Source organism: Siphateles boraxobius, unplaced genomic scaffold, assembly GCF_051911475.1.
Source record: "Siphateles boraxobius isolate OS27281-9 unplaced genomic scaffold, OSU_SipBor_1 54, whole genome shotgun sequence".
NCBI classification, from domain to species: domain Eukaryota; kingdom Metazoa; phylum Chordata; class Actinopteri; order Cypriniformes; family Leuciscidae; genus Siphateles; species Siphateles boraxobius.
Window position 1 is genome coordinate 1,735,001 of NW_027509180.1, and position 27,528 is coordinate 1,762,528.

The 27,528-nt window shown below is 40.6% G+C and overlaps 2 protein-coding genes and 1 long non-coding RNA gene across 3 annotated transcripts in view; all 3 read right to left on the minus strand.

Moving 5' to 3' along the window:
- LOC143714490 (uncharacterized) overlaps nucleotides 1-27,528 on the minus strand; it is a 98,910-nt gene that overhangs the window by 35,814 nt on the left and 35,568 nt on the right. The window lies entirely within an intron of this gene.
- Nucleotides 12,162-12,756, minus strand: LOC143714495 (uncharacterized). Its single transcript, XR_013195506.1, has 3 exons — nucleotides 12,629-12,756; nucleotides 12,408-12,488; nucleotides 12,162-12,297 (listed from the first exon to the last, which is right to left on the minus strand). It is a non-coding gene; the product is annotated as an uncharacterized LOC143714495 (long non-coding RNA).
- Nucleotides 13,143-14,028, minus strand: LOC143714357 (uncharacterized). The gene is made up of 2 exons (XM_077205475.1): nucleotides 13,686-14,028; nucleotides 13,143-13,588 (listed from the first exon to the last, which is right to left on the minus strand). Exons 1-2 carry the CDS (start codon nucleotides 14,026-14,028, stop codon nucleotides 13,143-13,145), a joined length of 789 nt encoding a protein of 262 aa, XP_077061590.1.

Genomic DNA, 27,528 nt, shown 5'->3' on the forward strand with positions numbered 1-27,528 from the left:
TGATATTAGGGACTAGCATTCGATTTAATTAGAACAACTTTTCGCATAATAATATTAAATATGACTTATGCAGGGATGCAAGTGAGGTTTAATGCATATGGAATGTTTACTGAGTTCCCACACCCTAAACACAGTCGTCACTCTTCTGCATAATGGTAACCACAAAATTCAAAAACATTACATAAAGTCCTCTAAGTTTCTAACATAACTGAACATTAAATACTAACATCAACTAACAACATCTTTCCATTTACTGAAAAACACATAAAATAACATTTTAATCCCTAAATTTACCCTCCTAATGCAGTCCCTTGCAAAGCATGCTGGGAGCTACAGATCCACTGCCAAGTTAGTCGTCAACAAAAATAATTCATGTAGTTTTCACACAAATTAATTAAGTAAACTTCAGTTTTAAATATATTAGATTGATTGAACACAATTAAATTAAGTTGTGACAAAATATTAAACAATTGTGTTCCTTTTGCTTATTTTAATTAATTAAATTTAACAAGAGGCAAAATTTATTTTTTTGAGTGTGCTATGATACAGAATATCCACAGCACAGTTTACTTGTAACTGATTTCGCAGGTAATTTTGTTTCATACTAAAAATTTATTTTTCATCCATTTTGTTCGGTTAGCTCTGCTGGTTGACGTCGTTGTACAGAAAGAATGTTGTGACAGTTGGTCGGTGTGATATTTGTCCCGCCCCTCCTCCACTGTGATTGGACGGCTGTGTAAAAAGTGACAGTGATGAGCGCTGCGTTTTACCCAAAGTTGAACATTTTTCAACTCTCGGAGACCAGTAAAAAACGCCGGGCGCTCAGCGCTTGAGCGTTAAATACACGCTCAGCGCCTCATTACGCTCATGGCGTTTAAAAAACGCGGCGCTCCCATTGAAAACAATTGGAATTTTACGCCAGCTGCGAGAAAAAACGCTTTGGTGGACAAACGGCCTTAGTAGACATGTAGGTGCAACATTACTTATAGTCAACACAATGTGTTAAAGGGACCATCAAAATGAAGTGAAACCCAATAGTATAATTAAATCGGTCATGCCTATATGAACGTAGTTTTTTTTTTTTTACGTGGTGTATTGTTGTTAATTAAAGTACTACAAATAAAAACAATGACGTGTGAATGTTTGTTGTCTGAATATTAAAACACCTTGCGGCCTAAATCACTGTTCCCAAAAAGAATAAAAGTACTTCCTCAACACAAACTTGCACACAAGACCTTTCTCAAGTGTGGGAACACTTCAGTCTCAACACTCCTAACAAAGTTTCATGCCTGATATGCGACAACACTTTGTCTTATTCTAATTACACATCCTCAATGATTCGGCGTCTACGCTCCATTCCTCCAAATGCTCTGGCCAATGAGACTCCTACAACAGAGCACCAATCTGCACCGACTGGAGAAGGTCAAATTAATGCTAATAATGAAAAAACATTCCTTGGGGACAATAAAGACTATCTACTCCCCACAAAGAATGAGTGATAATGTAATCAAAATGCAAGAAAAGTAACCCTTTTAGACTTCGAGTTTTCGTATTCTAATCTTAACGTGGTGGAATATACGAATACTGAGTATCACAAATATATAAATAAATCACAAATTACATATTATGGAAAAGCATTTGCTAAAACAACCTTAGGTGAGCATATGAAGTAGTCAACCAACATATTTCTTAAATTCATGTCTTTACACTGACCTTTATACACACAATTGTTAGTTTTTAAATATATTTTGTTCTCTCAAATAGCCTGTTTTTATTAAATGTGGGACCTTTGTCCATCTCACCTCTACAAACAAACACTTTTGAATTGTGTCTACATCTACACTATATTGTAACTATCTGAACTCCAAGGGGTGTACAGATTTTGTATTGCCAATGTAAATTTATCTGTTCCTTGGTTAAACACTGCATGGGCTTACTTTGAAGGGGTTACTTTGAATTACTTACTTTTTAGTCAAGTCAAGTCAAGTCACCTTTATTTATATATCGCTTTTTACAATACAAATTGTTTCAAAGCAGCTTTACAGAGATAACAGGAAAGTAAAGTTGTAATAGTATTGTTAAATTCAAAATTAAATGTTAAATGTCCCCAACTAAGCAAGCCAAAAGCCAATGGCGAATAAAGGCGAAAAAAGGCGACAGTGTTTACTTCGAATTACTCTGCCAATATGAATGAATGGTAATTGTTCTGTGTATTATTAGGAAGGAAAGCAGGAGCTTGATGAGGCCTTTGTAAACATGATTGTGAAGGACTTGCAGCCTTTCTCCATCGTGGAAGATGAGGGATTTAGAGCATTTGTGAAGACGTTGTACCCCACCTCTGATATATGTGGACCTCCCTCACTATATTCGCTTTTTCAATAGTACATTGCAAATATACTAACAAAATGTATACTATCTTTATATATATTAAAAGTACACTAAACAAAATTATTAATGGAACAATTTTATTTTTTGCCCCCATTTTTCATGGGCTGAACTCAAAGATCTAAGACTTTTACACAAAAGGCCTATTTCTCTCAAATATGTGACCAGTCACGGAAACTAGGGACACAAGTCGGTTCTGGGGCATTTTGAGTTATTCATAGATTCTGAGAGTGTAATATCCAAGCTTTCCAACGATGTGTAACATGTGGAAATCTGATAATATTTGGAGAAGTTGTGGCCATTTTAAAGTAGGCACTTAAAAAAGCTCAAAGAGGAGAAAACGAGCTCTAAAACATTGTGCAGTTCTCACCTGTCTCTGCTGCTGGGGGTGACAATAGGGCTCATTTACATCTCATTTAGATAAGCCATACCCCCTTTAAAGCTCCTCCATGTGCATATAACGCAAAACCAGCAACAACACACAAAGACCAATATGCCATATAGCCTGCATATAACGCAAAACCAGCAACAACACACAAAGGCCAATATGCCATATACATACAGTATAACGCAAAACCAGCAACAACACACAAAGACCAATATGCCATATACATATAACGCAAAACCAACAACAACAAACAAAGACCAATAAGCCATAGGCCTACATATAGCGCAAATAGTACGCAACGCTCGTGTGCCCAAAATGTCAACAATATTAAAGTTTATGTAGGAGGCAAATGCCTGCTGGCATTTTTCTTTAAGCAGTCATTTCTGCAATTTTCCAAATAATCACATTTCACCTCCTCAAATTACTGTTGCAAATCTCTTTACACCACTTTCTTATGTGCGTATACACACACAAATGAAATGTCCGCAAGCACATTATATCATCAGCAGGTTCAGCATCTTAAATAACGACTAAAGAGCAAATGAAGCTTAACTTACATTTCAGAAACGTCACGGCAGGCCTTCATCGCAGCAGCAAATGTCTTAACTGCATCCTCTATTTCGATTCTCCGTCACATATGAAACAGCCAGCCACCGCTGTCAGCGAGCCGAGCCGCCGTATTGAAGCACTGAGGGCGAGCGCGCTGCGCCCATACCTCCGGTTCAGTTTCCCGAGCCCACGAAGTGCGGCGAAAACATTTTCGGTGTAACTGCCAGACGGTTCATCTCGTCTGCGACAATCTTTGCGGCATCCATCTTCATTGAATTTTGATATCAGAGAGAGCTGGCCAGAGCACAGCATAATAAGTAGCCATGTGGTTGACTTGGAGGGCGGGGGCAAAAGCGCCGGGTTATTCAGTATGGATATACACACAGACAATGACACGCCACGCCCCTACTGCATACTAGAATCTCCGAAAACAAGCCGATTTCAACCTCAAAATGTAAGCTTTTAAATATACCAATACTGCTATCTCAAACATGGAGAGGCTTCTTCGTGATTTCAATTAACAGATTCTCCAAAAAATTGAAAATCACCAATTTTGAAAAAAAACTCTTCTTTCTCATTTTGCTCGAAAGTTGTGCTGCCGACTTGTGTCCCTGGTTTCTGTGACGGGTCACATATTGCTCACAAATCTGTCTAAATCTGTGTTAGTGAGCACTTCTCCTTTGCCGAGATAATCCATCCACCTCACAGGTGTGGCATATCAAGATGCTGATTAGACAGCATGATTATTGCACAGGTGTGCCTTAGGCTGGCCACAATAAAAGGCCAATCTAAAATGTGCAGTTTTACTGATTAGGGGGGTCCGAAAACCAGTCAGTATCTGGTGTGACCACCATTTGGACACAAGGTGAAACACCACACATGATATGCTGCAAACACTCATTGACCTCAGAGAGCATGTTGCTGCTGCTTTGGCTAGTTTTCAAGCGACGCCATGCGACTTTCAAGTCCTGATTTTGACATAGTTTCTGAAAGCATTGAAGTACTGGCACCCTTCAAGCATACCACTAAAGAGCTCTCTGAGGAGAAGAGAGTGTCAGCCTCAAAGATCATCCGAATCATTAGGATGATTCAACACAAGGTGGCAGAAGAAAACAGCCCTGGCCAGAAATGCTTCTGCTTCATCCTTAGGGATGCTCTTCAGCAGCTTTGTTAGAGTTGGGAATCATCAATCAGGTGTTATTCCTTTGTCTGCAGGTCTCCCACAGGGCTCTATTTTGGGGCCATTTTATGTTCATTGTATGTAAATGACTTGCCAAATGTTTTTGCTAATGTCAACACTCAGATCTATGCAGATGACACAGTAATCTTTGTACATGCTAACAGTACAGCTCAAGCTGCTGATCTGCTATCAAACTCGATGCAAAAGATAACAAAATGGTTAAATCCTAATTGCCTTCAACCGAATATATCCAAAACTGTATGTATGTTTTTTAGTAAATCTAAAGGTCGTTGTACAGAACCGGATGTAGTCGTAGCAGGGGAGAGACTACACGTCTTCTCAGATTTTAAATACCTTGGAGAATACATTGATAACAGTCTTACTTTTAAATCGCACATCCAGAAGGTTTGTAATCACATTAAGTTCAACCTGGCAAATTTTAGATATGTCCGAAGCATGTCATAAAGGGCCGTTATGATGTTTATGCACTCAATGATTTTATCCCATATCACCTATTGTTTGACAATCTGGTCACAAGCTAGTAACACTTCTCTCAAACCACAACTTTCCTTATATAAAAACTCTTATAGTACTTGATAAGAAATCCATATACTATCATCATTGTCATGTCTTAAAAAAATATAATCTTTTAGGTTTTGAAAAGTTGATCACATATACAGATCTCTGTCTTATGTTCAAACTTTTACATGTACTGTCTCCTCATGTATTGAGCCAGTTTGTAAACAGCACCAAATGCTTACAGATCAACAAAGAATGGAGCAAGAGGCGATTGCATTGTCCCGTTGAGGAAAAGTGCACTGGGTCAAACAGGTTTTTCAGTCAGGGCTACTCGTGAATGCAACCTCACTCCAGTTCACATTAGGCATTTAAAACTTACACTTTTAAAATCAACTTAAAGCAGTGGCTAACAGGTATTCAGGACTTTCAACATTGCATTTGACATGAACTCTTGCTGCTGCCTTGTCTTCTCTTTTCTGCATGTTTGTTTGTGCTTTTTGTGCTGGGTCAATGAGATTGTTGGGATCATTTGTGTTTGGATGGGTTAAATCCAGTCTAGACACAAATGAATTTAGCAAAAATGAATTTAACATTTTGGCTTGTGTGTCTATGTGTGTCTTGGTGTTGTTGTTGATATTGACCAATTGTTCTATTTTATATGTTGGTTTAGTTCATGTCAGCGGCCAAATTACTCCAATAAGATATATTTAAACTTTGTAGCCGACTACGCCACCTAGAGTGGAAACTGAGACCCCAGGAACTCCATATGAAAAAAAACAGGTTCTTTATCGGAGAAGGGAACAGTGGAAAACAACACCCAAAACTAGCAGTAGAAAAACTATTTTATTACAATAAAATTGTTTGCAAGACAATGATTTCATTACACGAGAGTAGATGTTAACCCTCTAGGCGCCACGGTCAAGTTTACTCGACAAGATCGCGCACTGAATAAAACGGCCGATATTTTTCAAATTGGGCGTCAAATTTCGTTCGACCTCCCCTCCACTGGATGGCAGACATGTCATTCTTCACCCCCGACTCAAAAAAACGAAATGTTTCTATACAAAATGTTCGAGTTAGAGCGCATTGAATCAGTGCGATCAAAAGCGGAGCTAGTGTGCGAGTGAGCCATGTTATCAGAGCCTCTCACCATCACAATCGCGGCGACAGTATTGTGGTGGAGACTTTGTCTAATACCACTGGGTATGTTAGACGAGGTCGAAGTATTCATAGGACAGTTAGGAGGCAACGTGGAGGCAGGGTGAGGAGACACAATGACAATGACAGTAGTCCGAGCTGTGCACACTCGGCGCGCGCGCGAGGCAGATCTGGCCGCGCTGCTCATATCATCTCACTCATGATCTGTGCCTTGCCATGGCGAGTGAGCGTTTGAACTAAACAGGTCTTGTCTACTTGTGTTTGTATGTCATATGAATAATATATATGTGCCCCATACATGGAATCACAGTGCCTACTGTATTTAGTAAATGGAAAATCTCTACAGCAAAAGTCCAACCACTACATGCATTCGGTTTGTTTCTACCATTTATTAGTAATGATTTACAGTTTGTTTACTACTTACTATATACCTGAGCATTCAGTATTGTGCAATATAACATACAGAAGGTGATGGACATTTTGGGGGGGGAAGAAGTGCTGCATTTTATCATTTAAACGTGACTTTTCATGAAAATTCTATAATCCAAGATTGCCGCCACCATATGACGTCATAATATGCAAATTAGATGGGAAAATGTAATCCCTACATACACTTTGGGTCATCCTTAATATTTCTCTAATTTACAGAAAGTCTCTATCTTTTATCACTTTTAATATATAGACTTTTGAAATTAAGATGTCAAAATTGGACGTTTTAGGAAAAAACCTCTGGCGCCTAAAGGGTTAAAACTTCATGCTGATTTGTACTCGGCTTTCGCCAAGATAAGCAACACTAAGACGTAGCTTTACAGTAAACTATGCTTCACCTATTTACGCTTCTTTCCATATGGTGGTGTGACTCCCCTTCTGTCCGGCGTTAACGACTGCAGTGTACTTGGCGCGTCAGCACACACGACGGCTGCGACTACAGTGTGGTCTCCCTAGTGGACCAGCGCGACAACCGTCTGGATTGAGCAAAGTAGGGGACATCTCTAGGGTCTTCAAGTGGGCACCTTCCATCCTCAGTGTTTCGTCGACTATCCCACGACACCTCAAGAGGGCTCGACAGTGAATCTGGCGTCCCAGAGTCACCCCCCTCCGTCCCCCACTCAACTCAGCCCAGCTTACTGACCTCCACATCCCTCCTGCTGCTGAGACCTAACCACAATCTCACAATCTCTCCGCAACCCAACCATACGCGCCAACCCGTTTGACTAAGGCTGTCGAGCCCCACTGGTGCGTTAATATGCAGTTTCAGTGGCAACGGTTCCGTATGGCATACCACCTACCACAAAACACAATGTCTGCCCAACCACCCGTCATTCACGCAATATACACAGGAACGTAATGACGGTAAATACTATACAACCTATACATATAAACCAACAGACTCTTCAAGTTTTCAAGAATTCTACAAAACCGTAGCATGGCGGCCTGTACACAGCCAGCTAGAATCTTTCCGTCTCAACCACAGCCAGTTGCTGCTCCTTTCTGCTGCTTCAGATAAGTTATTTACTGTGCGACGCAACTCTTGGTCACTGAATCCGACGTCTCTGAGGAACCGGGTTGTAGAGTGTGCCACAAAACCTCGACAACCCACTTCCACTGGATAAACCTGGACTCTCCATCCTCGCTGTTCTGCTTCAGTGGCCAGATGAGCATACCGCAGTTTCTGAAAGCACCAGAGTTTTAGTTTGCCTGGTAGAGCACAGCTGTTTATGCTCTTCCACCCTTCCACTGCTTGTCGTCTAACTTTTCCCACTCGAACCGTGTCCTTTAGATCCCCATCGTACCATCTCCCAAGACTCTTCACTGGCTTCTCAGAAACTGTTCGTATTGCCTCACCATTAATGAAGAATGTTTTATCTACTACCTTTCCTTTAACTATCGAGATGCTCCTTGATTTAGAGGGCTTAGATTGCATTCGTGCCCATTCAATATTATCTGTTAACTTCCCCAATAACCGATTAGTGCAGGCTACTGTTGTAGTCCTGGTTGTCATGTCATCCATGTATGCTCTGATTGGTGGTAGTCGCATCCCAGAAGCCAAGCGCTCTCCTCCTACTACCCATCTTGATGCCTTAATGATTACTTCCATTGCCATGGTAAAAGCCAGTGGAGAAATGGTGCATCCTGCCATTATTCCAACCTCTAAGCATTGCCATGCGGTGCTGAATTTTGGAGTTGAGAAACTAAATTGCAAATCTCCAAAATAGGCTTTCACTAAATTTGTTATTGACATTTGTACTCTGAAAAAATCAAATGCTGCCCAAAGAAGCTCATGTGGCACTGAACCATATGCATTAGCCAAATCCAGGAACGTCACATGGAGCTCATTCCTCTCCTTTTTTGCTGACTGAATTCGTACCCAGATAACATTGATGTGTTCTAAGCATCCTGAGAACCCTGGAATGCCCGCTTTTTGAACTGAAGTGTCAATGAAGCCATTCTTTAATAGGTAGGTGGACAATCTCTGGGCAATAATGCTGAAGAAAATCTTACCTTCAATGTTTAATAGTGAAATAGGACGAAACTGACTGATGCTTGTAGCATCATTTTCTTTAGGTATGAAGACTCCACCTGCTCTGCGCCATGCTCTAGGTACAACCTGTTTTTCACATGCCACTTTTATCAATTTCCACAGAATTCGCAGAACTCCTGAAGCACTCTTGTACACTCTGTACGGAACTCCATTAGGCCCTGGAGATGATGAAGCCCTTGCCTTTCTCACAGCCTGCTCTACCTCTTTCAACTTAGGTGCACAGACCTCCATTTGGTATTCTGGTGGGTTGATAGGTGGTATGTCTGATGGAATTGACATAGGCTCATGCCTTTTTGCATCTGTATGCGTTTCCTCCAAATATCTCTCTAGCTCAACCCTAGATGCTTTTAAAGTGCCATTCTTCTCCCTGGTGAAAAACTTCTTTACGATTTTGAATTGGTCTTTATAGAAACTAGCCCTCGCACGTTCCTTCTTTTTGTAGCGTTTCCGTAGACGCTCAGCTCTGCGTAATGTTGCCAGCTTATCTTTTATGGCCCTTTGTAAGAGATTGAGTCCCTCCTTCTGACTTTGTTCTGCTCTTTTCCATTGCTTCCTCAGCTGTCTCCTTTCTCTAACTAACCCTTCAATTTTCTGCTGCCGTCTAGACATTCCAGGAGTAGTCTGTACTTTTTCCTTCCTTTTTTTCACACCAAACCTCCCACTTCCATATGCGTAAATGATGTCCCCAAATTTGTCCAGCTTCTTTTCAACTGTACCAGTTAATCTTTCCAATGCAAAGCATAGATCTGTGTTTACCGTGTCCCATGCAGTTTTCTCACAAGCTCTTGGCCATCTAACTCCAGGCCTATGCCCGTTGAGGTTCTTTTCTCTCTTATGCTGGTTAGTCTGACCGGGTTCACAAGTATGAATATGTTCATCACTAACTGTGCAAGCCCTCCTCTCCTCTATGACAGGGGTGCTGATACCCTGCGAGCTGTGGTTTGCTTCCTGTCGCTGGATTTCATTCGACTGACTTGACTGACTTCATAAGAAGTACTGATCAATGCGAGGCCCTTGTCACTTCTCCCTCAAGCATTTCATTTTCCCTTGATGAACCTTCAAACCCCTGACCGTTGTCGCCTTGCTCCAGCCACAGACACAAACTTGGAGTTCAATGACTTTACTAACTGCAGATCTTGGACTAGTCTTACTCTCATACTCATATCCGTTTCCATTCCTAAGTCGTTAACCATGTTGTCCAGCATTGAGTGAATCAAATGAATAAAAAAAAGAGGGGAGTAAGTCCAAAGTCCCGATCTTCAGTTCAAGGGACCGTCAAAGTTCAACTTTGTTCAACACCTGTATTACAGTTGACGTCCATTTACCCTGCAGTCACACATAGAGGCCAGTATCAGCCCAATGCTGGAACACAGAGAAAGAAAAAAAAAACTGCCAGCATACGACGTCCTACTTACATCACTTTGCATCTACACAGTTTTTAAGTTTATTAAGTCAAACTAAAAACCTCTTTAAAATATCGGCCGATTCAAAAGTCACTCAAGTAAAATTATGCACAGCAGGCTCGTTCTCGTCCGTTATAAGGCAATAAACTTGATTTGATAGGCACACCGCGAGATAGAAGTCAGAATGTACTCACAGCATGACTGGACAGCAACCCTGCTATCCAGTCCAATATGTTCACGACAGAAGAACCACAGCAGTTATCTCCACTCGTCTCCTCAGCACTCACGGTAGTCTCTCGCAGCCGGTCATCAACCCGTCTCACACGCTGCTCCTCCGACAATGCTCCGCGAAACGCCGACTTTTGGTTACTCGTCTACAATGTGCTGCAATCTCGCATAGCCATAAGCCGTCTCAACGCAAGTGAAACACTCACTCTCTGATGCAGGAACAACGTAATTTCTTCTCGCTCTCGCTGTGTTGACTTCAGTCACGGATGCACGATGCTGCCACCACCAGTCTCAGTTGTTAGTTTTTATAGGGGAACATATCCACCGCTCCACCCCAAAATCCATCACTTATTAGTTCATTGAATTATCAAAAATAGAGGTGTGACTATGGGAATACTGCTTGCAAAAAAACACAGCCATCAACACAAGAAAACACAGCAACTCACACAAAAGAAAACACAGCAATTAAATGTGATCATGCATATACATATATCTATAAAATACATTGTGCAACACCTTTACTCCAAAACATTCATATTACCCTGTATGTATTATTTTAATCTTTTTATTTTTCTTAGGTGTGACATATTAAGATCTGTCCTGGGACAGCAGATGTAAAATAGCCTTTTGGCTAATTCTGGCACACTATACATTTATTTATGTATTATTATTAGTATGCAATGTCCCTGTTAAATAAACCTGAAATAAACAAATAAACACAACACAAACAAAGAGACACTGAACAATGCCACGACTGACAGAACGGTCAGAGGAGAACCCTGACAGAGAGAAGTGAAGAGAGAATCTCAGACGTTTTCTGTTTTCTCTTCATTATAGTATATAGTTACAGCTCTTTCTGTTAACATCATCAGCTCCTCCTGTGGTTGTGTAACTTCCTCTGTTCAGTGTTGAAACCCTGCTAGAGTTGCTGTGTAGTGACACAATCCCACAGTGAAGTGTTGCGTTACATGTGTGTGAAACGTGTGAGAAGTGTGAACCGCACTGGCTCAACACACTGAACGATGGATAACAGCTCTGAAGGATATTAAAAAATGTATTTATTTATTTTGTGTTCTCATAGTCTTGTTTCCTGGTTTCTTGTCATGTGATTCCCTGATCCCGTCATATGTGGTCTTGTCGTGTTCATGTGTCTTGTTTTTATTGGTGTATTGTGTTCAGGTGTCCCTTGTTTAGTAATTCGTCTCTGTGTATATATTGCCCTCATGTTACCATTGTCTTTTGTCCAGCTCTTACTTGTAGCCTCTGTTGGTAAGTTTGTTATGGTCATATTCATGTTTGTTTCAAGTCGGGTCTTTGTTTATCTTGTATTTGTTCATATGTTGGATCTAAATAAAACTGCACATGCATTCTCAACTACAACTCGCTTCAGTGGACTTTGTTACAGAGACATTACAAGCTCATAAAGGGATATTATCATATTTGTAACAAACATCTCAGGAAAGGAGAAATATTAAACGCAACTGCAGAGGTTTATTAAGAATATTAGTATCAATCATACAAAATGAAAAAAATATGCTAAAAACAGGAATGAACAGACAAGATACAATAATCCTCAGATCAGCTCCATCACACAGAACAGAGAGATTATACAGTCTGAGTCTGTCCATTACTGTATTTAATATTAGATTTAATATAATATTCACATATGAAAATATATCCATAAAACCCATATAAATGAAAATAAATCTGGCAATTTATTTGCAAAAACATTTTAATCTAAACTTGATGGTGTGTGTCACTATTACTTCAGGGTGATCAGAGTTTTTTCTCTGTTTTCTGAGAAGAAGAAAATAAAACAATGAACAATCCTCTTTGAGTTTTTGCTATTGTAAATATAGTTGCAGATTCGCTCTAAACTCATCAGTGTTTTATTGTAATATTTTAGGCATCTCTATTTTCTCTGGGTGCTTCGAGTCCTTCCTCCCTGCAAAATAAAAGCATTGACTGACCTCTCGTGTGTGTTTTTATCATGATTGCAGATTGTTCAGATCAGATGAGTGTGAATCATCAGATTGTGTGCGGCTCAAAACTCACCAGCTCTTCTTGCACAGATGATCTGAAGAAGAATCACAGTAGGAGCAGCAAACACTGCGATCTCAACAATACTCACAATCACTGCAGGAAACATGAGAGGAAGAAACTGTACATGACTGAAGTCAAGGCTATTACACTATCAACAGTTATTGATGAAGCATTTACAGACTGACTGATAGTTTAATGTTATAAAGCTGTCAGTATAAATGAACGTGTCGTACCTCTGTATAATAATCCAGCAGTTTCTGATGCTGTATCAGCTGGATCTGTGGATCACGTCTGTTAGTTCAGTTCAACACATAATGCCACATATACACAACATCATCATCACATAATACTCCAGCTTCACATCACAGAAATGATGAATATGTGCACGAGTCTGTCATCTATTATCTTCTTACTTCAATCTCAAGCTGTCAGGAGGAGAATGACTATCACCATTGACCAAAAATACATATATTTGATGCTTTATTCATTCATAGATATTCCTGGTTTATATGAGAGTGAAACACAGTTGAGCTGCTGCAAATAAACCTTCAGCTTGAATGAGTGACATAAGCCTTATAATTCCTAAAACTGAACTCCTACATGGGTCATACTAGGCTTTAATACACACGTCTGATCTATGCAATATGTCATATGTCATAGGAGGTCAATATTGGGAATTATACGGATTTCTATGCAGTTTATGACTTTGACCACTAATATTTTACAACTCCAAAACGTATGAAGCCATCAGAAAGAGTAGAGCCAATCTGTGAAAGTTTTCACAAATCTGTCAGAAAAGAGTGTTTTCTCACTTGAATACTTGACAGTGTATGTGACTGAGGTCTTGAGTTGATTTCTGAGAGTAAGCTGACATCTCCACTCTCTGTTGTTATCTTCATTCAGGAGTGTTGTAGTCAGAGTGATGATACAGTGATAATGATCTGATGATGATAATATCTGATATCTGGAGTCTGTGTTCAGATCAACACCAGTCTGATTCACCCACAACAGCTCAACTCCCTCAGAAGTGACCAAATAATCACAGGAGAATCCAGTATATGAATACAACTGACAGGAGAGAGTCACAGAGCGGCCTGGACTGATCTCAGTCTGTGAGGATGAAGATGATGATGATGATGATGATGATGATGATGATGATGATGATGAAGATGATGATGATGGAGACACTGAAACTGAACACAAGACACAAATCACAGACTCTTCAATCATCATCTGAGTTTAAAGGGACAATCTGCCCTTTTTAAATTGACCACATAATCATAAACTTACCATGAAGAACATGCAGAAAAACATAATCATCAGGTCCTTGTCGTCTGTAATTCACATATTGTATGCAGGTGTATAATCCATAATCTTCTTCTGTGACGTTCTTGATGTTCAGAGAGCAGTCAGACTCCAGACTCAGTCTCTCATGTCTCTCTGTGTCTTTATTCTTTATCCCTCCAGTAATCAGTTTAACTCCTGAATCTCTGAATATGTTATAGTGGATCCATGTAGTTGAGTTGCAGTCAGAAAGAGTTTTATTACAGGACAGAGAGACATTTACACCAGAACTGATGAACACATGATCCACTCCACTGGTGCCTGAAACACAGTATATCTCAGTGATCATTATGATATATATTAATAAATTAAACCATAAAACATACCAGCATAAAAAGCTGAAGTTTTAAATCATAGTCTTTATTCTCACTTAAAGCAAACAACACACTCTCCAGAATAAACTATCAGTCTTTATCAGAGAGCTGTTCAAATCACTGACACACTCTTAATATTGAGACACTCTTAACATGTGAGATGTTTCGTTTTTTTGATACAAGCTTCGAAGCCTCGGTGCCAAACTTCACATCACTAGTTGAAACATGAAGCACAATTGAAACATTAATTACATATTGAAGCACAACATTTTAGCATCAACTTTCTACCAAAACAACTGGGGAACTTTGTGGTTTTTTTTAGCAAAACTTGTAGCCTTTTCACTCCTCTTCAACATAACTAAATATAGCGCCCGTCACCGAATGTTGACTGTTTGTCCGAGTGAGTGGAGGGGGCGTGGCTTAGCCATAGGTCAATTAGAGTAGAGATCTATGCAATTAATGGTGCTCTCTGTGTGTTAGTTGTGTTGCTATGCAATAATGCTGGAATTTTAATCTAATATATGTTGACTGATTTGGTAAACCGGATTGATAATTAAACTCATGTTTGCATGAGTTTTATATTGGGAATATTCCAGGAAGTGATGGACAGTAATTAACTGTATTGTTTTGTCTTTTAATTATATATGCTTCGATTAGCTTGTGTATGTGTCATATTTGATTGAAACGTGCCTCATGTGTGTCTTTACAGGTATGTGTGGGCTTCCTTTTGACTATGCACTCACCTAAAGGATTATTAGGAACACCATACTAATACTGTGTTTGACCCCCATTCGCCTTCAGAACTGCCTTAATTCTATGTGGCATTGATTCAACAATGTGCTGAAAGCATTCTTTAGAAATGTTGGCACATATTGATAGGATAGAATCTTGCAGTTGATGGAGATTTGTGGGATGCACATCCAGGGCACAAAGCTCCCGTTCCACCACATCCCAATGATGCTCTATTGGGTTGAGATCTGGTGACTGTGGGGGCCATTTTAGTACAGTGAACTCATTGTCATGTAAAAGAAACCAATTTGAAATGATTCGAGCTTTGTGAAATGGTGCATTATCCTGCTGGAAGTAGCCATCAGAAGATGGGTGCATGGTGGCCTTTAAAGGATGGATATGCTCAGAAACAATGCTCAGGTAGGCTGTGGCATTTAAACGATGCCTAATTGGCACTAAGGGGCCTAAAGTGTGCCAAGAAAACATCCCCCACACCATTACACCACCACCACCAGCCTGCACAGTGGTAACAAGCATAGGTGTCAAGTCCAGGGGTCAGAAAGTAAAAGACCTGCCATGTGTTTATTCCACCCAATAACTCAGCCAGCTGATTTCTCTAATTAGTTCTAGCTCCTGGCTGAAAAACTGTGCTAATTAGCAAATCCAGGTGATTGGAACAAAATACTGTGGAGGAATTTTTCTTTCTGAACCTGGACTTGACACCTCTGGTAACAAGGCATGATGGATCCATGTTCTCATTCTGTTTACGCCAAATTCAGACTCTACCATCTGAATGTCTCAACAGAAATCGAGACTCATCAGACCAGGCAACATTTTTCCAGTCTTCAACTGTCCAATTTTGGTGAGCTCTTGCAAATTGTAGCCTCTTTTTCCTATTTGTAGTGGAGATGAGTGGTACCCGGTGGGGTCTTCTGCTGTTGTAGCCCATCCGTCTCAATGTTGTGCGTGTTGTGGCTTCACAAATGCTTTGCTGCATACCTCGGCTGTAACGAGGGGTTATTTCAGTCAAAGTTGCTCTTCTATCAGCTTGAATCCGTCGGCCCATTCTCCTCTGACCTCTAGCATCAACAAGGCATTTTCGCCCACAGGACTGCCGCATACTGGATGTTTTTCCCTTTTCACACCATTCTTTGTAAACCCTAGAAATGGTTGTGCGTGAAAATCCCAGTAGCTGAGCAGATTGTGAAATACTCAGACCGGCCCGTCTGGCACCAACAACCATGCCACGCTCAAAATTGCTTAAATCACCTTTCTTTCCCATACTGACATTCAGTTTGGAGTTCAGGAGATTGTCTTGACCAGGACCACACCCCTAAATGCATTGAAGCAACTGCCATGTGATTGGTTGATTAGATAATTGCATTAATTAGAAATTGAACAGTTGTTCCTAATAATCCTTTAGGTGAGTGTATATTTGTAAATAAATTGTAAAAGAACAACAAATGACCTTTATCTTTTTTTTCTGGTGGTGTAAAGGAATAAAATTATTCTCCCAGTGCATGTTTAATCATATCTTATTAAATGATTTGTTAATGCATTATTTTATCATGACTTTACTTGCCCAGTCAACACTTTAATCTCACAGTGATCTCACCATGTGGTCACAGCGTCATCAATGTGAGTCACAGTGAGCTAAAAGTGTAACTCACAGCACTCTCACTGTGTGCTAAAACTATGGCCACAATATGAGCTCATCGCTCTACTTTTTAATTTATTTAAAAAGATGTTGGATGTCATCCTGTAGAAATATTAGTATAATCAATTATATGAAATTAATAACACATATGAAACTCTAAAAGAGATCAGCTGATCAGAGCCCTACATGATGATTATATCGTTATCATCATCATCATCATCATCATCATCAAGTATCTGACATCATCTGATCACATTTACTCTTCCTGTTCTTGCCATAACACACAGTTACAGCAGCCAGAGAAAAACTAACATTAAAACATCAAGAGTCCAACTAAAGCAAACTCTGATCACCATAATGGTGACATCAAACCAAAATTTTTTTTTCAATAAATCATCAACATCTAAACCTCTGTTAATCTCAATAAGAACTTTTCCACACATATGACAGAAGTAAAGTTAATCTGGTTAGTAATAAGTGAAGCTGGTAATGCTGTTCGTGAAGTTGTTTGATGATGTTGGAGTCTGACGTCAAACAAATGTTTAGACGTCAACCCAATTTTCATTTTCAAGCAAAACTTGACGTCCGAGCAGTGTTGGAGTTCATGTCCAATAACATTTCTTGCTGGGATGAGCTCATATTGTGGCCATAACATCAGCACACAGTGATGGTGCAGTGAGTTACACGTTTAGCTCACTGTGACTCACATTGATGATCATATGGAGAAATCACTGTGAGATCAACGTGTGGACTGGGTGAGAGGGCACAGTCATAATTAATTCACTTTTAACTACTTACCAAATTCAGCTTATGATTTTTTTAAAACTTACTATCAAATGCACATGATGTACTAACACAACAAGTATGCAGCCCAGTTCAGTTGTTGTTAGACTTTTCCAGAAGTCAGAGAATGGAGGTGTAGTCAGGCTATTTCTTATTCCTTCTTAAAGAGGCAGTTTGATTTGGTTTATTCATAAAAGTTAATAAATGCATTAACTATCAAACATGTACTAACATGTACTTAAGGCTGCCGTTATTCATGCGTGAATCCATAATGACTCCATCGTAGTTCAGAATAACTCTTCAGTGGTTCATGATCAGATCATTAGTTCATGTTGAATTAAGTATTAATCCAGTTATTAGTACATGATTATTCATATACCCTTATTGTAAAGTGTTAACCTTTTTTCCTCACTTAAAGCAAACAACACACTCTCCAGAATAAACTATTAGTCTTTATCAGAGAGCTGTTCAAATCACTGACACACTCTTAATATGAAGATAATGCTTCATCATCAGATGTTTGAGTGACACTATGTCCAGTATCAGGAATACTACAGTATGATCTATGTGTATCAATACACAACTCTCAGATCACAACGTGAATGTGTGCAAGAATAAACTGAGCATGTTCAAATTAACTCTTTCCAGACTAATTCCACTAAATGTCTTTAGAGAAAATACAGATTTCTTTACCTGTGAGAAGTGAAGAGAGGATGATCAGTCCCACCAGACACAGATCACACTTATCAGACATTTCTGTTTCTGTCAGTCTTCCTCTTCCTTATATATAGTTTCAGCTCCTCCTCTTCCTTATATATAGTTACCGCCCCTCCTCTTCATTATATAGAGTTACAGCTCCTCCTCTTCATTATATATAGTTACAGCTCCTCTTCTTCATTATATATAGTTACAGCTCCTCCTCTTCATTATATATAGTTACAGCTCCTCCTCTTCCTTATATATAGTTACAGCTCCTCCTCTTCATTATATATAGTTACAGCTCCTCGTCTTCATTATATATAGTTACAGCTCATCCTCTTCATTATATATAGTTACAGCTCCTCCTCTTCATTATATATAGTTACAGCTCATCTTCTTCATTATATATAGTTACAGCTCCTCCTCTTTCTTATATATAGTTACAGCTCCTCCTCTTCATTATATATAGTTACAGCTCCTCCTCTTCGTTATATATAGTTACAGCTCCTCCTCTTCCTTATATATAGTTACATCTCCTCCTCTTCATTATATATAGTAACAGCAGATCCTCTTCCTTATATATAGTTACAGCTCCTCCTCTTCATTATATATAGCTACAGCTCCTCCTCTTCATTATATATAGTTACAGCTCATCCTATTCATTATATATAGTTACGGCTCCTCCTCTTCCTTATATATAGTTACAGCTCCTCCTCTTCATTATATATAGTTACAGCTCCTCCTCTTCGTTATATATAGTTACAGCTCCTCCTCTTCATTATATATAGTTACAGCTCCTCCTCTTCGTTATATATAGTTACAGCTCCTCCTCTTCATTATATATAGTTACAGCTCCTCCTATTCATTATATATAGTTACAGCTCCTCCTCTTCATTATATATAGTTACAGCTCCTCCTCTTCCTTATGTATAGTTACAGCTCCTCCTCTTCATTGTATATAGTTACAGCTCCTCCTCTTCATTATATATAGTTACAGATCCTCCTCTTCAATATAGTTACAGCTGCTTCTCTTCATTATATATAGTTACAGCTCCTCCTCTTCATTATATATATTTACAGCTCCCCCTCTTCATTATATATAGTTACAGCTCCTCCTCTTCATTACATATAGTTACAGCTCCTCCTCTTCATTATATATAGTTACATTTGCTCCTCTTTATTATATGTAATTACAGCTCCTCCTCTTCATTATATATAGTTACAGCACCTCATTTTCATTATATATAGTTACAGCTCCTCCTCTTCATTATATATAGTTACAGCTCCTCCTCTTCCTTATATATACTTACAGCTCCTCCTCTTCATTATATATAGTTACAGCTCCTTCTCCTTATTATATATAGTTACAGCTCCTCCTCTTCATTATATATAGTTACAGCTCCTCCTCTTCATTATAGTTATAGCTCTTCCTCCTCATTATATATAGTTACAGCTCCACCTCTTCCTTATATATATTTACAGCTCCTCGATCCTCTTCATTATATATAGTTACAACTCCTCCTCTTCATTATATATAGTTACAGGTCCTCCTCTTCATTATATATAGTTAGAGCTCCTCCTCTTCATTATATATAGTTACAGCTCTTCCTCTTCATTATATATATGTGTGTGTGTGTGTGTGTGTGTGTGTGTGTGTGTGTGTGTGTGTGTGTGTGTGTGTGTGTGTGTGTGTTGCACCAAGGGAGAGGACGCTGGTGTGGCTTGTTCGCCGCTTCTCCGTTTCTCTTACCAAAAATTCTCTACTGTGCAACAGTTGTTGTTATGGTTTAGCCTATAGTATAACGTTTACCGACCAGTATGGCGTTTTAGTTAGTTATACTAGTGTCGCTGCTCACTAGTAAACATTGTGGATTTGGATGTCAGCATCGGGGAATAACATAATCTCGCTCACGATAGAGTAACCGTGAAGACTTCAATTTAAACACAGCTTTTGTGTCTTTATCAGCTTTTCCATATACTGGCACCAAATACTTACTCCATTTCTGTAAATCTGTTTTTATGAATGAATGACTCTCTCACCGGTTGCTCTAGAGTTTTCTTGGTCAACAGCCGCTTCTCCTCCTGCTGGTGAGGACGACTAACAGCTGGGGATTATCAATCTACTGTTATTCCTGCCGTTCCCGGATGCCAAATGTTGAATTTTCTGTCGAATTTGAACCACTGAATTTTTCAAAAAGAGAATTTTTAAAGCGAAATAAAATGGACTGAAAATTGTCTGTTGAATATTATAGGTTGTTTGTTTAAACAGAATGAACATTTTGGAAGTGAAATCTGAAAGGTTAATATGGATTATTGAATTTTTAATAATGAAAACGTGTGTGAAATGTTTTGAATTGAAATATTCACAGCTTAAATATACAACCATGTTGAATTTCAGCCCATAAAAACGCAAGCCCTAAAAACATAATGTATTAAAATGCAAGCAGGGTTAGTGCAATGCATATTTTTCAAGTAGTGCAATAACCTTTTTTTGTTTCAAAAACATTTGTCATTATTTTACTTCCATAAAAGCACCAATTACAACACGTCTGTCAGACTGACAGGCCAATTTTAGATTCTCGTACAGTGGGAAAAAAAAGATTTGATCCCCTGCTGATTTTGTAAGTTTGCCCACTTACAAAGAAATGAAGGGTCTATCATTTTTATGGGAGGTTTATTTTAACAGGTAGAGACAGAATATCAACCAAAGAATTTCCAAAAACACATTATTTAAAGGTTTGATAGAGTGAAATAAATATTTGATCCCCAACCAACCAGCAAGAATTCTGCCTCCACAGATCAGTCATGTGGAACACAGATTAGCCCTGTCACTTTAAGAAAGTGCTCCTAATCTCAGTGGACTCCTGTCCACAGAATCTGTGTCTTCCCTTCCAACCTCTCCACCACCATGGGCAAGACCAGAGAGCTGTCACACGTCAGGGAGTAGATTGAGATTGTAGGCCTGCACAAGGCTGGAATGGGCTACAAGACCATCAGCAAGACGCTTGGAGAGAAGGAGAAGGAATACAAAATGAAAAATCAATCGCCCTCAGTCTGTAGCTCCATGCGAGATCTGGCCTCATGAGGTAAGGATAATCATGAGAAAGGTCAGGGATCAGCCCAGAACTACACGGGAGGAGCTTGTTAATGATCTCAAGGCAGTTAATAATAATAATAAATAATTTGTTACATTTATAAAGCGATTTTCTGGGTACTCAAAACGCTTTACAAGGAAGGGGGGATCTCCTCAACCACCACCAGTGTCCAGCTCCGTCTGATGATGCGACACACACACACACACACACACACACACACACACACACACACACACACACACACACACACACACACACACACACACACACACACACACACACACACACCAGCTTACTGGTGGAGAGGAGACAGTGATGAAGCCAATCAGTATTTGGTAACACACTACGCCGTAATGGATTGAAATCCTCCAGCACCCGCAAGGTCCCCCGCTCAAGAAGACACATTTTCAAGCCCTTCTGAAGTCTGCCAATGAACATTTAATGATTCAGAGAAGGCTTGGGAGAAAGTGCTGTGGACAGGTGAGACCAACATTTTTAATTCTTTGGCATCAACTCAACTCGCCGTGTTTGGAGGGAAAGAAATGCTGACTATAAGAACACCATCCCTACAGTCAAGCACGAGGTGGACACATCATGCTTTTGGGCGGTTCTTCTGGTAAAGGTACAGGACATAACTAATCATTCTATTACATCTCCCCCTTTCAATCTGTTGTTTGCCTTATAACAAAACAAATGCTTCATTGTTACTTCAAGCATACATGTAACATTTAGGCAAAACATTTCCTTCCATATGTAGAACATACAGTCACAAATGAACCCGTGTTTACTGTAAACTTTTTCTCTTAACATTTCTCAAAGTACCTATGCTATGTGTTTCTGTCTCTTATCTTTCTTTCCTCATTTATAGGTCCAGGACTTGTGGTGGTCTGCTAATCCTGCCAGACCTGGTTGTAACCCAGATGGGTTTTGCCTTATTCTCCTTATATTCTCCTTATTCGCGGCTCCCTTTTTGTGTTCACGTTGTCGCGAGACTTCGTGAAGTATCGCGAGACTTGAGATGGAGTGTTGCGTCATTTCCTTTAAATACGGCCGCGCGCTGTTGTTTTGGTATGTGTGTGCGCGAGCTGTGTGTTGAGCTGCTGCAGGTAGGCGTTTAGCCCTGTAAAACATTTTATTAATTAAACTGCTGGTTTATCTATCATGTATGCCAATCTTTTAGATTGCCTCTACCGTTGCAAATGACTGCTGTTGAGTGACTTAATGATGTGGGAACTGGTGAGTTGTCATTGTTTGTTATACAGTGCTGAAAGTGTGTTGTATGTGTATATGGTTCTGTTAGCCAGTGCTGGCGCTGGCTTTGCTTAATCATACTGAGTCTGACTATATATATACACTTTGTGCTTATTTAAATGAGCAAAACGTTAATAATTAATCTTAATATTGTTGAATTATGAAGTATCAACTATTCTTTGATTTTGAAATGTATTTTGAGGTTATTTACTGATATTGTCTATTTATAAGAGTATTCTTGCTGATTGTTAAATTATTTATTGCTATATGCAGTATTTATATTGAATCATGTACATGATGAAACGAATGAACTGAGATAATGATTATGATAATATGATGACTTTATTATATTATGCTTATGGTGATTAGTTGTGATGCTTGGAACCAGAATGATGTATTAATTGGTCCTGTTTGTACAGGCCAGGTTCTGTGCATTGATGGCGAGCCACTAGGCCCAACCCTGATGCATCGGAGTGCATGCATCTCCCGGTGTGGTAGGAGGTGCTGCAGCTGCTGACTTTGCTACACCTGCTCACACACCCTCAGAGACATTTTCACACACCTTTGGACACTTTAGACATCTATATATTGTTACTGATCTTATGAACTGTTCCATCCTGGACTCTTTGGACTCTGTCCGTCTTGCGGTTGTGTGTTGTGAACCTCAGCGGCTTCAAGCACCTTTTTATGATTGAGTGAATTCTGAAATTGTTGTATGCTCATCATTAATAACTTTGAACTGAATACCTCCTATGTGCACGTGTAAATATTGTAAATACTTGTTGTCTTATATGTAATACAACTGCAGTCCTGACTCTTGTGTATCATTGAACTCTACCATTTCCTCCCTGAGCCAAACTAAGATCTTCTGATACTGGTCCACTAATTTATTTATATTTGCAGCACTTATATATGCTACATGGTTCTTATCAGTCCGTCAGGAGATGGATTTGTTAAATATTGTTCTGGAACATTTGGTGTTTTGACAGCACTCAGTGATGTTTGTAGTGCGGTCTCATACTGTGGGGTGTTTACAGATGTTGTTATTGGTGCTTTCCCCACTGGCACTTCCTGTAGGTGGCTTCTGTTTCGGCGCAACATACCCCCTTGCTCTGTCTCCAACAGATAAGATCGTGGTGTGACACTCCCCTTCATTTCAGTTGCATTTGTCAGCCAGGATTTTTGAGTGTTCACTTTGGTGAGGACCTGATTCCCTGGATATAGGAGAGGTAGGGTTTTTGTCACAGTTTGAACAGAGGACCCAAAAGCAGAGGTAATGCAAATAACAGAGTTTATTTCTTTGTAACTGGAAATAAGGAGACTGTCGTCAAAGGACGCAGATCTGACAAAAACGAAAACAATAATGCTGTCCTAGTAAATAGTTGGATCAGCGCCGGCAAGGAGGCGAGCAGCAAATGAGAACTCCTCCCGTGTCCAATGTATGACACTCATTGATGGCAGGCAAGCTGGTGATCCTCAGACAGCAGGTGAACTGGGTAGAGAACAATGGTGAATCTCCAAACAACTCTCACACACCTCGACAGGACAGGACAGGACAGGACACTCGTGAGAGAATATATTGGTAGGTATGTAAACGAAGAGACAAAGCGAAAGCTCAACGTATAACAATAAACTGACAAGGAAGCAGAGAAAACAGTGACAAGAAGTAGTTGAGTAAATTAGAGAGGAAGCGAGCACAGGTGAGACAGGATCAGTGTAAGTGTTAATTGCTATGGGAAACAGTTGTGAGAAGAGAGATAGGGGAAAAACCATGATGAACAGCTGGGCGTGTGTGCGTGTGTAACACTACGGAAATAAAGAGGAAAGAATCTGATTTATGACAGTTTTCACACCGTGACGCTGGTTGTAGTAGTACGCTTGTTCCTTTTTCTTAGCTGCATCATTTCTCTCGATGACTTTTGTGTTTGGCCATTTAGGTAACAGATTACTGTCAAGGGTGGGTAAGGTCGTCCGAATTTTCCGACCCATCAACAGTTCTGCTGGACTGGCACCTGTACTACTGCATGGAGTGGATCTGTAACACATAAGCGCCAGAAGGGGGTCTTTTTGTTTTAGAATTCTTTTGACTATTTGTACGGCTCTTTCAGCATACCCATTTCCTTGTGGGTGATGTGGGCTGGAGGTTATGTGTTTGAAATCTAGCTCACAAGCCAGTTCTCTGAACTCCGCACTGGTGAATTGTGGCCCATTGTCACTGACCACCTCTTCAGCTATACCATAGCGGGCAAAGGTGGCTTTAAGTTTTCTCACCACCTGTGTACTAGTAGTTGTTGTCATGTGTAGTATCTCTAGAAAACTTGAGTAGTAATCTGAAATGACAAGGTAGCTCTGTTTGTTGTGTTCACACAGATCAATTCCGATCCTCTTCCATGGTCTTTCGGGAAGTGGCGTGGAAATTAGTGGTTCTCTGGGCTGAGCTCTTCTCATTTCTTGGCAGGACTGGCACGACGAGACTTTAAGCTTAATTTGGGACGATATACCGGGCCACCACACTGATGTGTTTGCTCTTTCACGGCATTTGCTCAGACCCTGGTGCCCATCGTGAATGCGATCTATGATCTCTGCCCTCAGTTGTCCATTTATGATCATTCTGTTGCCCCTGGTGACGATTCCCTCTAGAGTTGAAAGTTCATTTCTCACAGGGAAAAAGTCCTTGGCCATTGGATGCACCCTGGCTATGTGTTCAGGCCAACCTGACCGAATATATGCGATTACCTTTTGCAGGCTTTCATCTTCGGCAGTGCTAGACCTGAAGATGTCGATCTTTTGCTTTGAAGCTGGCATGCTGTCAATAATGGACGTCACATAGCACTCCACATCTGAGTGGGTGTCACTACAGTCCTGCAAATCATCTGAGGGGCTCCTGGACAGAGCATCGGCCACTATGAGAGTTTTCCCGGGTGCATATTCTGCAGTAGGGTTGAATCTGTTCAATCGCATCAGCAGCCTCTGGCAACGAAGTGGAACCACGTCCAGGTCTTTGGCATTTATTAGTGGCACCAATGGCTTGTGGTCACTGTTCAGCTTGGTCTCATTTAGACCATATAAGTATTTTTCAAATCTTTCGCACGACCAGACAGCTGCCAGCAGGGCCGGACTGGGACCAAAATTCGGCCCTTGCATTTGTGGTTTTCACCGGCCCAACTAATTGATGACGTTAAAAAAACATCCCCAGAATCTGAATTTTTTTCCCACTGAGACACACCATACAAGGCAGCAATGACTTTCATAGGCATACACGTCAGGATATAAGACTGAGGCGCATAGACCTTAGTCCATACACATTCACAGCACGAGCATGGCACAGCGGCCAAAAACACACATACACACGAGTATGGCACAGCGGCCAAAAACACACGCACACACGAGCATGGCACGGCGGCCCGACGCACACAACACAACTGCTTAATAAAGAAAAAGCACCATGACCAAACCACAATAGAATATATATGATAAAAAGAAGCATGACTTACCTTATTAAATCAGCAGCCTTTGCATTAGCGCGCTCTTCTCCGCTACCCTTTCAATGATCGGCCACTGACATGCTAGCAAGATTTGTTTTACTCTTTCCCCGCTTTTGGTTGCGTACTCTTGACGTGGAGCATATTACTTTGGGCAGAGGGGAGGGGCTCTGCCTATCACGTCCTCATGCACGTCCTGCAATATCACTTGCCAGTAGCTAGGGGGAGAAACCCCCCTATAAATATGGGCCTGCCCATCTCGTTTTTTCCGGGTTTCTCACGTATTTTAGCTCTTTTCCCGCTGTCTTCCCGTTTTAGTATTTTCCCGTAAATATCCCGTATTTTTACGCTCTGATTGTGTTAACTCAGAACACGCAGCTATCTGTGTCTGTGAAGTGGCGGCTTGCACTTGGGTGCTAGACCTCCAGTAAAGCAGGTGGCAGTATACAGACAGTAGCTTAGGCTACTATCGAAGAAGAAGAAGAAGAAGACAGTAGCAGCGGCGCGGACGCGAGCGCGAGGAACATAGCGAGGAAGAGGGAAAAAGCAAGGGAAAAAGTAGCGGGAATTGAATTTGAAATGATCAAGGAAAGCAACGTGGTCAGCTCGGCCCAAAACAATAGAAAATAACACCGGCCCTTCTGGCATGTGCCAGAATTGCCAGATGGCCAATCCGGGCCTGGCTGCCAGACACTCTTTTTCTATTTGAGCGTATCTGGTTTCAGCCTCGCTCAGTCGTCTGGAGCAATAAGCAACTGGTTTCCAGTCCTTGTCATGTTGCTGCATCAGTACACCACCGATTCCATAGCTGCTTGCATCTGCTGACACCTTGGTTGGTTTTCTCGCATCATAAAATGCTAAGGTAGGTGAGGACATGAGGAGTCCTTTAATCTCCAGCAAAGCTGCTTGTTGGGCTGGACCCCATATCCATGTTGATTTGACTTTCAGCAAATCGTAGAGCGGCCGTCCCACATCTGCTAGGTTGGGGATGTACTTTCCCAGGAAATTGATCATCCCGAGAACTCTTTTTAACCCCTGGTTGTTATCAGGTGGAGGCAGTTTGTTAATAGCCGATACCTTGGCAGGGTCCGGCCGTACCCCTTCCGCACTGATTTCATGGCCCAGGAAGTGTAGCTTCTCTTGCCTCATCCTACATTTCCCCGTGTTTAACCTCAGGCCAGCTGATTGTATTCGTTCCATCACCGACTGTAGTCATTGGTCATGCTCCGCCACGTCCCTTCCGTGGATGATAATGTCATCCATGTAAACGTCCACTCCCTCCAGGCCTTCTAGAGTTTCCATCATTTTCCTTTGGAAAATTTCAGGAGCGCTGGAAATTCCAAAGGGAAGACGTTTGAAACAGTACCTGGCGAATGGAGTTATGAAGGTTGTCAGTCTCTGACTATCTTTATCCAGAGGTATTTGCCAGAACCCTGCAGCTGCATCCAGTGTGGAGAATACCCTTGCGCCATTCAGTATAGGCGTGATCTCCTCTGCTGTAGGTAAAACAGACCTTTCCCTTTTGACAGCTTTATTTAGCTTCCTGAGGTCGACACATATACGCACCTGTCCAGACTTTTTAGGAGCTGGCACTATTGGTGCACACCACTCTGTGGGCTCCGTTACTTTCTCTATGATGCCCTCGGCTTCAATCCTGTTCAGTTCCTCCTTCACAGGTGTCATGAGGGGGATTGGGATCCTGCGCGCAGCATATACTGCATAAGGCTGTGCATTTTCTTGTAACGCAATCTTCACTGGCTGTGTTTTTAGTAAGCCAAC

Coding starts and splice junctions, on each gene's coding strand:
- LOC143714357 (XM_077205475.1), bottom strand. CDS start 14,028: ATGATCACTGAGATATACTGTGTTTCAGGCACCAGTGGAGTGGATCAT. Junction 13,589..13,685: donor TTTTCTGCATGTTCTTCATG/GTAAGTTTATGA, acceptor TCTTGTGTTCAG/TTTCAGTGTCTCCATCATCA.